At 44.8% G+C, this 15,400-nt stretch overlaps 3 protein-coding genes across 8 annotated transcripts in view; all 3 read left to right on the top strand.

Moving 5' to 3' along the window:
- The window catches only part of LOC120954741 (aquaporin AQPAn.G), a 40,747-nt gene extending 38,319 nt beyond the window's left edge, over window positions 1-2,428 (top strand). For 5 of the 6 annotated variants that reach the window (XM_040374915.2, XM_040374917.2, XM_040374916.2 and 2 more), the window contains 3 exons: window positions 20-100; window positions 216-281; window positions 791-2,428. In XM_040374915.2, coding sequence (XP_040230849.1) covers window positions 20-100; window positions 216-281; window positions 791-841 — 198 coding nt within the window. In that variant the 3' untranslated portion in view covers window positions 842-2,428. Of the gene's footprint in view, window positions 1-19; window positions 101-215; window positions 292-790 lie in introns of all 6 variants that reach the window. The other variant, XM_040374919.2, reaches the window with a different exon arrangement.
- Window positions 2,429-8,762: 6,334 nt separating this feature from the next.
- LOC120955445 (SET and MYND domain-containing protein 4-like) lies at window positions 8,763-11,367 on the top strand. The gene is made up of 6 exons (XM_040376325.2): window positions 8,763-9,164; window positions 9,445-10,207; window positions 10,264-10,416; window positions 10,472-10,645; window positions 10,731-11,070; window positions 11,150-11,367. Exons 1-6 carry the CDS (start codon window positions 8,855-8,857, stop codon window positions 11,363-11,365), a joined length of 1,956 nt encoding a protein of 651 aa, XP_040232259.2. The 5' UTR covers window positions 8,763-8,854; the 3' UTR covers window positions 11,366-11,367.
- A 401-nt stretch (window positions 11,368-11,768) lies between these two features.
- LOC120955446 (SET and MYND domain-containing protein 4) lies at window positions 11,769-15,255 on the top strand. The gene is made up of 4 exons (XM_040376326.2): window positions 11,769-12,234; window positions 13,308-13,503; window positions 13,571-14,152; window positions 14,243-15,255. The coding sequence occupies exons 1-4, from the start codon at window positions 11,934-11,936 to the stop codon at window positions 15,114-15,116; spliced, it is 1,953 nt and encodes a 650-aa protein (XP_040232260.2). The 5' UTR covers window positions 11,769-11,933; the 3' UTR covers window positions 15,117-15,255.
- The last annotated feature ends 145 nt before the right edge of the window (window positions 15,256-15,400 follow it).

Here is a 15,400-nt window from a genome sequence, read left to right as displayed (position 1 = left end):
ATTTTCTTTATCATAATAGATCAAGTACACCGGCGCCAGCATGAACCCGGCCCGCTCGTTCGGACCGGCCGTTGTGATGGGTAATTACACCGATCTGTGGGTAAGTAAATGGCTCCTGCGCGGGGTACATCACTCTTAATTCGTTGATGTTATGCTTTTTTGTGCGTTAATCACATTATTCTAATCTATATTGTGCGCTATTTCTTCCCCACCAGGTATATTGGGTTGGTCCGATTGTCGGTGGCATTGTTGCCGGTGCCGTCTATCGTCTGTTCTTCAAAGTAAGAAAAGGTGACGAAGAATCAAATTCATACGATTTTTAAGAAACAACTCTTTCCACACACACACATACACGTGAAACATACCCGCCAAAACACAATATCCGCCAAAATTATGTAAACTCATTTCACTGGCCAGCAGCAGACATATTTATAAAAAAAATTCGAAGAAGCAAGTAGTCGTCGTGTCGCACACACAAAACAGGAAGCAATTGGAGAATCCTCAAAGCACTCGCAATATCTTTTTTCGTTTTAAAATTCATTCAATCCCATGAACCCAATGGAGTTGGTTTACTATCGGTGGAAAAAAATGAAGTGAATCTCATACAAAATCCATCTAATCCAGTTCGTTGTAGCTCGTACTAACCTAACCCAATCCATACCCATGCTCACCTTAATCCTCCATTATCAATTAGCAGGAGAAGAATGTTTAAATTCCAACGGAAAATTTAAATGTGTTTTCTACTCTTCTTTTCCATTTTTTTTCCTCTTCTTCGTCCCCGATCGTCCAGATGAACACTAACAAAGTAGGCCAAGTGACTAACGACGTTCAGTACATTTAGCCCGGAGCGTAATCCGCTAGCCCAACCTCGATAGCTCCTACTACGACTAACCCCGACGCCCTGCGTCCTGTGTGCGTGTTCACCGACACAAGTACACACACGTACATACGGGAAGGATCTTGAGATGGGGCATACATCATCATCTTCATCATCACATTAAAAGCAACACTCACAGAAAAAACAAACAGGCCTGGGAAAACTTCAACCGTTCAACCGCACACGCCCGTGCGCATCTAAAGAGGACATACAGGGGGCTGCTGCTACTAAAACACTCCACACACACACACTACTCCACATCATGCCAGCGCGTGTGCTAACCTGTCAAGGGCTAGTGGCTTCTCGTGAAGGAAAAACGCTCCGTGGGAAACAAAACGTTTCGAGACGATCTAAATTCATCCTAACTCGTGTTTAGATTCTTCATCATTGTGCTAACCTGCATGGATGCCTTAGTATCTTAGTAACTGCAATTAATACCACCATTGACAGAGAGAACATTCAACTAATTTCACTGATATTAGTACTAACAGATAAAAAGAAAGGGTTAAGAGTAGATTGTAGTGTTTGCTAGTATTCTAATACTAACACATTCACACATCACTAATAGGTTTGTGTTGCGGCTACGGAAATATCATCAGAAAAACTCCAAGGAAAGGGTTACTTATGTACTTGAAGACATAAATATTAGTTCAACAGTTTTGTTTTTCACTTTCGTGCGAGCCAACCCACACATGAAACACCAGATTATTCACCAGTTGCTTCATATTTTGTCACAGTTGCACAGAAAGACACACACACACACACTCACACAGAGTACGTGTAGGCGGTGAAGATTTAGCGGTTCGGCGTTTAGAGCCACCTGTTTGGTCAGGGTTATGATTCCTTCTCTCCACTTTTCTCCCGCCTCTTTGTTGTTTCTACTTTATTGTTGTTGTTTTCCTTTCAATGCCTGTTGATTTGAACCTTGCAGTAGACGGTAAAATACGCACACACACACCTACACCAGGCACACGAATGCGTTTTCTCTGTAAGATTCTTATCGCATATTATGTATTATTTAAACGAAACTTCACACAACTATAATTAGAAGAAAAAAACTGGTTAGGGCAGACGCGATGGAGTGCGCAAACGGGCGGGAGGACTGCTGCTGCTTTGCATCGTCTAGGTCCTCCCCCCGCCACCAATAGGACATGATAGCATGATGGTTTACTTTTCGTTTTGTTTTCCGATTGCGATGCACGCAAATGCATCCGCAGTTGGCAGTAAATTCAAACACCAAACAAGGGACAGCTGCTGCTTGTGCGGTGGCACAGTAACAGAAAATATGACACACACACACTCACATACACACAGAAATTCGAAAAAAACGCACACAGCACACGATTCGCGTAAAAGCGATGAAACTAATGCGAATGCACCATATCATGTCCGCGGACATCCATCTATCGATTAGGGACCGATCCGATTTACTACTCCGTAAGTTCTATTTATGTATCATATACATCGGAATTTACCAAAACATTATTGTTGCGCCAGCGCGAAGACGAATAAGAGATCTTTAAACAAATAAAGTGTAATGTTATACAGTTACGAGCCTTGGTGTTTCTTTTTTTTGTGTTTGGACTTGCACTTCTTCTTCTTCTTCTTTGGCTCAACAACCGTTGTCCGTCAAGGCCTGCCTGTACCACTTATGGGCTTGGCTTTCAGTGGCTAATTGATTTCCCCCCATAGCAGGATAGTCAGTCCTACGTATGGCGGCACGGTCTATTTGGGGATTGAACCCATGGCGGGCATGTTGTTAAGTCGTACGAGTTGACGACTGTACTACGAGACCGGCTCATTATATACGTTGGACTTGCACTTAAAGCAACGAAATTTTATAAATAGTGATGAAAGAAATATTGCTCTTTAAGACATACGAAAGAAAAATGCTACAATAACAATACTTGAACATTAAAAGGAAAGGAATGGTAAGTTGAGCGGTATTTATTGAACGGTAACGGATTTATTTGAATTTTGTATGGTTATAGTAAGTCAGCTGTATACATTTATTCTTTTATTCTTCTCTTTATCATTCTGAGTAATTAACTCGTGTTTACAGACAAAAAATAAAATCGAAAAAACCTTTGAAAATTTACAATTATTTAATTATAATAAACGAAAATTGTTAAAATTCGTGTCAAGATGTCGTTCATATATTACGTTACACAATAAAAAAAACAATTGTAATTTTTTAAATGAAATTCAATTGTAACTTATCCGGCGAAATTCAATTGTTAATAATACCAATTAGTGGCGATAAATGCATGAAAATTTACGGCCAGAGGGTGAAGTTCATTTGACGTAAGTTATTCATTAAAGTTTCCCTGTGATTTACATCGATTGTTTATCACCAAAATTGCTTTATTTATTAATTACTACGGCCTTGCCGTATTGTAGGATTGCTTTAGCTTTCTCATAAAACATCCTTTCTTTAATTATTTACGTTTTACTCCAATATAAATATTATTAAATATGTTTGGTGTTTTGGATCAATTTGCGCATGTATCGTTTCTCGTTGGGATTCTCAAAACAAAAATAATCAAATCAATCCTAATGGGATCCAATTCCAATTGGCTCGAAATTGAGTCGCAATCAAATCTCAATCCCAAATGAATCCCAATACAATTGCAATCGATTCCAATCTCAATCCTAATCCTAATCTCAAACAATTCGCATCTCTATCGAATTAACTAAAGGGATCCGTTTCGATTCAAATCTTTCAAGGGATAAAACCTTGGTATCTTCTGAATCTCGAATCTATCACCACTAATACTAATATCTTGTTTTGAAGGCATCTTGTTACAAAAAATAATAACCTTCTTTATCCGGGTGCAACGAATATTAACGTTGAAATGTATCTTCTCGCCTCGCGTTAGAGTTTCGTAATTTATGGATGAGCCTTTATAAATAACTAAAGAATGGAGATCACAACAAATGTTCGTTTTTGCATTAAGACATGTCATCTTATCTACATGGAAAACATAGATTACTCTACTATTATCTACAACAAACTGTTGAAGATAATGCAATACACTTTAACGTTTACAGCACATTTAGAACCAGTCTTGATATACTTCAGCATTTGAAACACACTTAACGTCAGACAAAGTATTTAAGATACAACAATCCAGAAAGTTGAGTTGTCAGAACTCTGAAAATGTGTGAAGCTATAAATATTTTTCTTTCAAAAATAAATAAAATGCGTTCAAAAACTGTACTCTAATAATAATAAAATGCGCCCTGAATTCGTAAAAATCCATCCATAACAACGAAAAACGAATGAATGCATATTATGAAATATTCACAACGTTAGTGAAGTACCATTGTTTCGTCAAATGTACAACAGCCCTGAGGTATACAACATTCCTCCTTTCTCTCTTAGCATATCCACATTGTTGGATCTTCCCACATAAACCAGCATCAAACTAGACAAACAATAATTCACAAACATGACATGCCAATCTATGCTGAACGTACGCGACGACATACTTTCTACCTTTTGCGGCTCAAGATTCATTACAACCTGACATTATAAACATGTCGATGGAAATAGCAAATATTATTGAATGTTGCTCTAGCCCTCCGCGTACATTATTATGGAGGGCTTGTACATAACTTCCCAACCCAAAGACCCAACAACGCATCCCGCTCACCACCTATATAATGATGCATATAAAGGCCGGGTCAGGAACGTTTGCTTTGAAAGACAACCCCAACATGAAACATGAATGGACAAGCGCAACGATTACGCAAAACTAGCATTTCTCATTAATTCCAGTAGACGCTTGCCATTCTTCTCGGCGAACGCAGCTTCCATGCCACAACACTTCACGGTTCGAGATGGGATGAATATCTATGCTTTTGTTGTAAACGTTTTTTCCCCCTTTCCTTGCTTTGCAAAACTGAGCTCGATCGCTCACGATCGAGATAATAGCACACACAAGCGCAAAATATTCACAATTATTGACAGCGTGTCATGAAAAGAAACCAACACCACCTACACCAAACCGCACCTGACCGTTGACCAATGAAAAACAAACAAATCAAAATAGAAAGAAAAGGAGAAGGGGGTACGAAAACAACCACCGATGAGAATAATGGCACTTGGCCAAAGTGTCGTCTCAATGCCGCCTTGAAGCCGCTCAATGGCACATGCACACCTGGCACCTGGCACTAAAAGGATCTTCTTGGCAAATTTCAAGTGTAATTATCTGCCAAGTGCTGCTGCAGCTGCCGACTCCATGGCAGCCCCTGGCGAAACCGATCAATGTTCCCATCAATATTACCCCGTCCCCATATTGGGGTCGGTTGATTTGCGTGATCATTGCAGCAATCGATCGACAGAAACCCTACCTTCATCAACCCGAAGAACATCAACATTCGCCCACGATCGGACATCTTCCTTTCCCTCATCATGGCTTAATCATGTGTGTGATCTGTCCACCCTTGGGACGAACGGAAACTGACCCCCCGGTGTGTGTGGGTGGTGCGAAAGTAGGTGGTGGGTCTGTGTGTATGATAAACGCGATTAACGGAATCAGATAAAATTGATGGATCGAGCTCCAGCTCCGGTTCGTTTATTTTTTGGGAAGCTCGAGGATAGCGAACCGATCGACCGTGACCATGCGTGAATGCGTTTTGTGATTGTTTTATATCCAGTCTTCGATCTTCTACCATTATTTGTTTTTGTTTTTTCGTCTGTCCGTTGACAACGTCCAGTTAATGTCGCGCGCGGCATAAAATCGATCGTAGGTGCACATGACGCGCACGGACGGCGCATCCTCCGGCAAGGTTAGAGCATCTCTTCACCAGTGGGTGAATGTCGGTTGCAACTCGGTGTGACTCAGCACTGGCCATTGTTTTGCTTTCGATTCGATTGTGAGGTTCCCATTTGAATGGTAAAACACAATAAGCACTTTGAGATAAAGTTTGATGATGATTTTGATGACAAAAAATCAATAAAATGTATGTATAAATCCTTGAAGTAATTCCTACAATTCTGAGATATTGCTAACATGGCAAAGCATCAGTATGTAACATACCAAATTTATGAAGATTTGTACATTTATATGGACATTTGTAAGGGTTCAATTATTTAGACTTACAGTATGCAGTAGCATTTCTGATTATTTCGGCTTAAGGTCTGACAGACGGATGTAATCCGCGATGATGATACACAATTCATGGTTTATCCAGGCGTTTAAATTTCAATTATATGTGTGTGAAATAAATTCCTTCCAATATTCCTTTCCAATCTTCAAGAAACCGAAGAGCATTGCTGGTTTCAGATTTTCAGACGGTTTTGGATTAAACATTACTGTCGATGGCTTAAACTACATCCACCCGTTAAGGTCATATCTTTTATCTGGGAGATTGCATATTTTTGGCCGAGTAAAAACGCTTTTGTCTAACGATTTAGTTGCTGTATTCAGACAAGAATGAGTAATGCAAATCGACTGAGTAAAGGATTAGGAAATGTATTTTACACTATTGTTTTGTGTTACATTAGTCCTGAAAGTTTCAAATTTAACTGCAGAATGTTCTTTCGAGGCTTGAACCCATGGCGGGTATGCTGTTAAGGCATGCGAGTAGATAACTGTGCCACGAGACCGGCCGAAGGTTAATTAGCTAAATAGTTATAAAAATGTGGATTACCAACATTGCAATAAAATTGCATTTGTTTTCTTTTTTTGTGAGAAATTTACACCAATTTTAAAACAAATTGGTCCTTCGAAGCATTTGCAAAACATTCAAAACTTTTTTCTGCCATTTCATGGTGCTGTGTATAGAAACCTATCACAGGATAGAACGGATTTTGATTATTTTTAGAACCACCTTCTGTGTCGCAATCAGCAGCATGAAGTATTAATAGTCACAAATAAAATATAATAACCGATAAAGAGAGAGCATATGCAATTGCTCTTGCCCAGGGACACCATCGTGACATTGACTTCTCAATCAAATATTTAATTCTTTATGACCTTAGCAGAATATTATAGATTATAACAAGGGTTTGTTGTGAGGTGTTTTTGTTAGAATCATCCAACAATCTAAATAAAAAATCTACAAAAGCTTAAATAGCTGGTGTGATCTATATAGATAGATGATGTGAAGTAGAATTAACCAAAACAGATCAATTAAAAAAAATGCTTACTTATTGGAATTATACTAACTGATTCTAATTATGCTTACAGATTGGAATTATAATTTACAAATTCCTCAAAATTCAAGCAGTAAGAAAAGTTATTTGGGTCAGCTGTTGCTGTACGACCGTATTCCTCTAATCATACAAGTTCCCCAAGGATATCACAGCAATACTAAACACATTTTCACTTACTTTAAACAGACCTTCCAGAATGGTTTTCATTGCCAGAATTGATATTCAAAATTCCGTGCTAAAGGACGACGCTCTAAATGGCAGTCGAATAACGTAATACGTTGAAGGAGCCGGCACGTCTACCAGTACACCACTACTTACTTACAAACCCAATGGCTATATATGCCGGACAGTTTAAATCAATAAATAGTCATGCCTTTCATAAAAGCACTACGTTATGTACAATAATGTGTCAGACAAATTATCAGATGCGCAATTCAAAACACAAGGATTCTAGTAAATCCTACCAAATCTCGCAAAAATTGGCAACAATCGCTCCGAAATACCGCCAACATTCATCACGGGGAATTCCCTCATTCCCAAAACGAGCACACGATCGTGAGAACCTAAAAACTCGCATGCCGATTTACACGAAAGACACAACAGTTTACAAAATGACGCAAGAGCACGATCCAGATACGGAATCGGTGGTCCGTCAAAATATGGTTCGGTGCAAACTGTTTCTAGGCTAAGGAATATCACTGCTTCCCACGCACAACCCCCAAAAACCCCCAAAAGCCTCTTCCACTTGCAGCAGCATCTGGGCGAAAATGAATTTAAATATCGAAATGAAATGTGTGCCAAAAATTTGCAATCCACACAGTACACACACACACACGCCCGCAACCATTAACGGCGCGTAAAATGAACAACTTTACACGGCGTAACGGGAGGCGAACATGTAGAAAGTTTCGCCGCGAGAACGTTCGAGAGAGAGACCCGATCGAAACATGACGGCAACTGTTGACGACCTTAAAGCCATATCATCATGCTACTCCTCCCACCGGAAAGTGAACGGAGCGGAGTGAGGGGCATTAATCGCGACCGGTGGAAATGGGTGTATTATTGGTGTAAACATCCTCCCCATTCTGGGATAAGGCGGGGTGGGTTTTTTTTGTTCGTTTGCCGATCACTTCCAGTTATGTGTCGGTGCTTAATTGGGTGAGAACTGAGTGGCAATACGATTGGAAATAAAAATGCATTAAAACTTAATCGGGCTGACAAGGCGATCAGGATTGTTCTCTTTCGGGGATTGACGTGGAACTACGAATCGCTGACATAGATCGATATGAACAGATGTAAAAAGAACGTCAGGCAGCTTGATTAATAAATCCGTTATTACATAACGTATAAAAATACGAAAGAGAAATGCCCATTTATTTCCCTTCCAACCGATAAGCGAGTCCCGTCCCCCGCTAGAACAGTTCATTTGGTTACAAAAAAACTCAGCACAGATTGTGCTTATCGCATCAATGAATGCACGCGCAACCGTAGGCGATCCTTCACGATCGTGCATCATGTCCCGCACCCGCACCAATCCCCTAATAGTGAACACAAACATTGCGTACGATCATGCGCACTGCCGCGCTAACGCTGCTGCGCACTCGGATGCGTTTTGTCATCCGTTGCGCAAGGGATAAAGACGTTACACGGAGCGCGCACGGGTGTGTTACGCTTGTTACTATTATTAAAACAAAGAAATTTTACCATCGCTCGACCAAATGCACAACAATTTCATTCATTCATCCGTTGATCGTCATTCCCGGCAGGTGGTTATTATAAAGCGAGTCCTGTGCCCATCCCCACACGGCGACGACATGGAGGTTAGCAGCGAGACAGGATACTTTCAGCAGTACGCTAAGAAGTTTCGCCGCACGCTGACGGCCCAGGAGGTGGACCAGTTTGCGGCACTGACGACGGATCGGGAGCGGTTTGCGTACGTGAACGAGCTGAAGTGGCGCGTCGTGAATGAATTACCCCTCGAGCAGTCATCGCCGGCGAAGGGGAAATGTTTGGAAAAAGCGCTCAAACATAAGTGCGAAGGTGATCGGGCGCTGGGTGATGGGGAGTGGACGGTCGCGCTAAAGTGCTACAATCGAGCTTATTTGCTTTTGCCGGAAGAAAATGGTGAGTAAAAGACGGTTCGGGGCTTACTGGTAGCACATGGTGGATATTTGAATTTATGTGTTTATGGCATCGTAAAGCAGTGTGTGCTTGGTGGTATAAAAACTAGTAAATGGCCGTCAAAGTGGTTAGTTGATGGTGACACCTTTGAATTATTTTACGACTTTGTGAAACTCGTATAAACTCATAAATCGATTGATCTAAGAACGCCTCCAGCGGTCAAATTAATGTCTATTTGTTCTCCAACTATCAATACATCCAACCATCTACATCCACATTCCAGCACTCGAGAAAGCGCTCCTGCTGGACAATCGGTCCCAGGTGCTACTGCAACTCACCAAACTCGACCAATCGCTGGCGGATATCGATCGTGCCATCGGCTACGGCTACCCGCCAGACCAGCTGGCTACGCTCTGGGAGCGCAAAGCTCGTATCTTTCAAACGAAAAAAGACTTCAAATCCGCCGTCGAATGTTACGACAAAACGATCCACTATCTGCAGCAATACCCCACCGGCCTACCGCCCGAGCAGCTGGCCCAAAAGCTGGACGACCTGAAAAAGCTCACCGACACTGTGTACTACCAGTACAAGAACGTCCAGAAGTACCTGGAACCGCCCAAGGGAACGAGACCATTTCAACCGCACCTCGATGGAGCGGTACTGTACGATAGCAGCGAGACGGAAGGTCGTTTCGCCAAAGCCAAAGCAGCGCTGCGTCCGAATCAACTGATACTGCGCGAAAAACCACACGCCGCTGCACTGTTGCAGGAGTACAGCGGGACGCACTGTAGCGATTGTTTCGAACGGATCGAGGTGCTGTACTGCTGTCCGCACTGTGTCGACGTCGTGTTCTGCTCGGAGCGTTGTGAGAGGAATGGCTGCGAGAGCTACCATCGGTACGAGTGTGGCTTTTTGGGTACGCTGTGGGCCTCCGGTGCAACGATTGTGAGTCTGCTGGCACTGCGCATCATCACCCAGAAGCCGTGTGCTTACTTTGAGGAGATGCGTCACGAGTTGCCAGAATTGAGCGCAAGCATGACTGATAAGTAAGGGGGATAATGGAAACACTTACCCATTGTACTAATGAAGCACTCTGTTGCAGACTTCCAGATGATGACTACAGGAAGATCTTCAACCTGGTCACACACTCAGACAAGCGTACACCCGAGGACAATCTCGTGTGGACACTGATGGCAACCATGCTCAACACGGTCCTCCGGATGGCAAACTACAGTGCAGCGGGGGAGGAAAATAAGTATTACAAAACTCTAGCTTTAAGTCACCTCCACACTCACCATCCTCTCCTTCAGCTTTCTAGGTTATCTGCTGCTGCACAACCTGCAGGTGGTCAACTACAATGCGCACGACGTTTCCGAGGTGCAGCGCAAGCATGCGAACGAGCCGGCCCTATCGGTCGCCGTCGGGGCAGCTCTCTATCCGCTGCTGGCCCTCTTCAATCACTCCTGCGATCCCGGCATTGTACGGTAATAGTGCAGCCCCGAAGCTCCTTTCCCTTTCACTGTTGTCGGTGCGAAAATTGAAATCCGTTTACGCGTCTCCCTTTCGCAGGTACTTCACCGGCACGACGGTGCACGTACGGACGATTAAGAACATCGCTGCCGGTGCGCTCATCGCGGAAAACTATGGACCACTTTACACGCGAATGGCCCGCTCGGAGCGTCGCCAATCGTTGGCCACCAATTACAAGTTCGAGTGTGGCTGCGAGGCTTGCGCCGCCGATTGGCCGACCTGTGCGAACATGAACCACGCGGTGATACGGTTTCGGTGTACGGGGCCGGACGCTTGCCAGCGCCCGGTACTGTACGATCTGCACTCCAGCAGTCAGGGTGTGCGGTGCGGTGCCTGCGGACACATTGTGGACGTTGGCGAGCGCATCCGAATGCTGCGGGTGAGTGACATCCAGCGGGCTTGTCAGCAAAGGGTTTAAAATGTAACGTCTTTTTTGCTGTATGTTTCATCGCCAACAGGAAGCAAACATGATCGGCCGCTTCAACGAGGCGAACCATCTCTATCAGGTCGGCATGTACGAGCAGGCACTGGCGAAGTATGCGGCGATTATGCTGATCATGGATGAGGTGCTGGTACCACCGTACCGCGACTATCACATGTGCCAGCAGGGCATGCGCCGCTGCTGTCTGGATATGGGCAGCTGTTACGTGTCTTACCCGGCCAGCGAAAAGTAAAACGAGTAGCGGCTAAAAAAGAACCCGAAAAAAGCATATCAAACAACAATACGCACTTTAATGTGGTTGTTTACATTGAATCCAAAGGCGCGTTGTCATGGGTTACCGTAATACCTGCTTCGTGATTGAAACCTCCGATCACTTCCGTCTTCCGTCCGTTTTTTCGTCGTTGCGTAAATAAAAAAAAACCGGTCAGCTCGATTGCTAAGAACGCATGCGCGTTTTCGGGGGTTTTTGCTTTTTGTAAACAAACAACAATCCACCATCACGGTAAAGGCGAACCGGTACACGTTGGATGCTGCCGGCATTACACGCGGCCACTAACTGGCGTATTCGTACCAGCCGATCCAACTTGCGGAGATGCTGTGCGCACGAGTTCTAAAAATATACGAAAAATCGAAAACACGAGTTGAGAAAAGTGAGAGCGATGAGGAGGGCACGGTCTTTCGCTGATGACGTTCAGTGAGATTTGAGATTAAGGGAAACAGTCACACACCGTCTCCGTCGTGGCCATCTTTGCTTTTTCAAGCGCAAGAGTTGTTTCGACCATTTCCATCATCGGCCGGCAATGGAGATCTATCACAAGGATGGCACGTTTCCGCGGTACTGCGAGGCGGTCCGGAAATCGCTCGACGACAATCGCTTCAACGAGTTCGCCCAGCTGACCAGCGACGAGGAGCGGTTCCGGTTTGTGAACGGGTTGCGCAAGATCGTGGACGAGCTGCAGCTAAAGCGGGAGTACAATGGGAAGGGCATGGAGCAGGCGACCGCACTGAAAACGCTGGGCAACAAGGCGTTCCAGGCGGAGCGGTGGAACGATGCGCTCGTGTTCTACAACAAGTGCTACGTGTCTACGCCAAAGGAAAATGGTAAGCAGGCGGCAAGCGGACCCGACGGGAAAGAAAATTCGGGACCAGTGCACCTAACCTCATTGGGAGCGACCGGCAGTGAGGCTATATTTGGGAGCAAATGTGTGCTTTGCTGTCGCTCCCTCTCCCTAAAAGTGACCTAGATGGGGAAGCTAGAGAGGCATTAGAAGCTGAGGGCCAATGACACACTGGGCAAGCCGGTTTTTTTAATGGATGTTTTGGAAAGTGAACGAGTGCATCAAAATCATTTAGTAATATGTACAGAATGGGACGGCTTGTTTGTCTAATGGTAAAACGTGCCGGCTTTTACGTGTCGGAATAGGGATCAGAGCAGATCAGAAGAACTGTGTGTAGTTGATCAGGAAATTTTATCGTTTTAGATTCGAACCAAGTCGTACACTTCGAACCAAGAAGTGGAGAGATAGCTCCTCAGATGACTTGGTCCAATGATGCTGCGCCTTCTATTATGATCTGCATGTGATCTTCGACTAATGCTGAAACTGATGCTCCATCTTCTGAAATCTACGGCTACAACCCAAAAAGACCAATATTTTAAATTCTTCGACTACTGCTGCTATTCCCATCTCTCGGACCTTTGAGCACCGCTCGAATTGTTATATCTTCTTATATCATCGACTGATGTTCAAACTTTTCCATATACTGTGATCTTCGACTGATGCTCAAACTGATCTATGTTTTGACATCTTCAACTAATGGTCAAACAATTGATCGACTAATGCTCAAACTGATTTATATTCTGAGATCCGATCATCCGATGTACTGGAATCATGGTGAATCATTTGATGTATTTTCGAAGTCTTCAGGAGTTTAGGATATCTATAGTAGTCCCGATTCTCCTGTATAAGGCCTCTCTAAGTTTGACTTTGATTGACGTTGTTGCTCTGAGATCATCCCACGACCATTCCAAGAATGCAAAAAAACCCCTTTCGATAATGTTTTGTTTCCCATGCCGAGGTCCTATCACAGTTAGAGTCTCCAGCCTCCAAAACCGATTGGTCCTATATGGTACTTCTATCATTTTCTCCATTATCTATCTTCTCCCTTACTTCCAGTGCAAGAGAAATCCATCATACTGGCTAACCGGAGTGCCGCTTTGTATCATCTGGAAAAGTATGATCTCGCCCTGAGGGACATTCAGCGTGCCTTGGATCACCAGTATCCCAACCAGATGATGTACAAGCTGGTGGAACGGAAGGCCCGTTGCTTCTTGGCAAAGAAGGAATATGAAGCGGCACTAGAATGTTTCAAGTATGTGGTAGAATCCATTTTCCATTGTCTCTTATTCTTAATTTGTCCATATTATCCCTCTTTGTAGAGCAACGGTAACGGCGCTGGACGATTCAAATCTCCCGCTCGAGCGCCGACAAAAGCTGGAACGTGATGCCCAGATCATGATCAATCTGCTGCCCAAAAACATTGAGCTGGAAAAGAAAACCAAAAAGAAGAGTTCCAAAGCAGACCAATCCGCGCCGACCACAAAAGTTCCGGATAATTTCATCGAGAAAGCGCTCTGGTTCGATGAGTCCCCGGACGAGGGTCGTTTCGCACGGACCAACACAGATCTGAAGCCGAACACGATTCTGTTGCTGGAACGTCCGCATGTGTCGGCACTGCTGGAAGACTACAGCTTGGATCACTGTACGCACTGCTTCAAGCGTGTCTCGGTACCGATCGCCTGTCCTCTGTGTGCCGACGTCGTGTTCTGTTCGGACGAGTGTGAGACGAAGGCAAATGCCACCTACCACCGGTACGAGTGTGGCTTCCTGCCGATTCTGTGGGGCTCCGGATCATCCATCACGTGTCACATGGCGCTGCGAATGATCACGCAAAAGTCGGAGGAATATTTCCTGAAGCTCAAGCCGGAACTGCCCGGGCTGACTAACGAGCAGATCGATAAGTGAGTAACGGGGAAATTTATGATCGATTCATTGTCCCGTTCGAGACCATTTAGTAATAAATCCCACTCTCCCGATCTCTTCCCTCCTAGATTGCCAGTCGACGATTACCGGAAGGTGTACAAACTGGTCACCCACGAGTCAACCCGTTCGCCCGAGGATTTCTTCCAGCGCACGCTAATGGCAACGCTACTAAACGCGTGTCTTACCTTGGCCGGGTACGGGGCCTGTCCGCAGGAGCAAAACTTCATCGGTGGCCTGCTGGTGCACAATCTCCAGCTGCTCCAGTTTAACGCTCACGAGGTGTCGGAAATGATACGCGAAACGGCGGAAGACATCGGAAAGTCAACGTTCATCGGCGGTGGCCTCTATCCGACGCTAGCCCTCTTCAATCACTCCTGCGATCCGGGCGTCACCCGGTACTACCGGGGCAATCAGGTGTGCGTGCGCACGGTCAAAAACATCCCGGCCGACTCGATGGTGGCGGAAAACTATGGCCCACTGTTTACGCAGGTCCGGCGGGACGAGCGGCGCGACACACTCCTGCACCAGTACCGCTTCACGTGCCAGTGTGTGCCGTGCGTGGAAAACTGGCCCCTGTTTACCGAGATGGATCCGGGCGTGATACGGTTCCGGTGCGACAGTGGCAAGATCTGCTCCAATGTGCTGCTCATACCGGCGGCGGTGAACGATTTCATGGTCAAGTGTACGGAGTGTGGCGAGCATACGAACATTATGAAGGGGCTGAAGTCGCTCCAGGACACGGATATGCTGTTCAAGACCGCCACCCGGTTGCACTCGGCCGGGGAGTACGAGGCGGCACTGCGCAAGTACGTCGAGATGATGGAAACGATGAGCGAGGTGCTGGTGCCGCCGTACCGGGACTACCATCTGTGCCAGCAGGGGCTGCGGGCGTGCATGCTCGAGTTTGGCAATCGGTTCACTAGAGCGGTGGCAAAAAAGTGAAAAGATCGTGGCGCACGGCGCTGCGGAAGACACTTTGCTGCGGGTGTTAGACGAGGCGGTTTCTTTTTCTTATTCAACGATGTTTTTGTTCGCATAATGTTCTCTTTTTTCGGTTTTAATAAAAACGATACGTTCACAATTGTGGTTGAGATTGTTTTCAGTTGAAAAAGCGCATAATTTTGAACGAAAACGTCCACTTCAAGACACAACAATCACTGTAGTACAGTTTTGCCTTAATGCCAAGATTGATAGAATAGAAATCAAGACGTGACTCGTGCACAACG

Source organism: Anopheles coluzzii, chromosome 3, assembly GCF_943734685.1.
Source record: "Anopheles coluzzii chromosome 3, AcolN3, whole genome shotgun sequence".
NCBI classification, from domain to species: domain Eukaryota; kingdom Metazoa; phylum Arthropoda; class Insecta; order Diptera; family Culicidae; genus Anopheles; species Anopheles coluzzii.
Note: the sequence above shows the minus strand (reverse complement) of the source record. Positions and strands in the feature narration are given on the sequence as shown.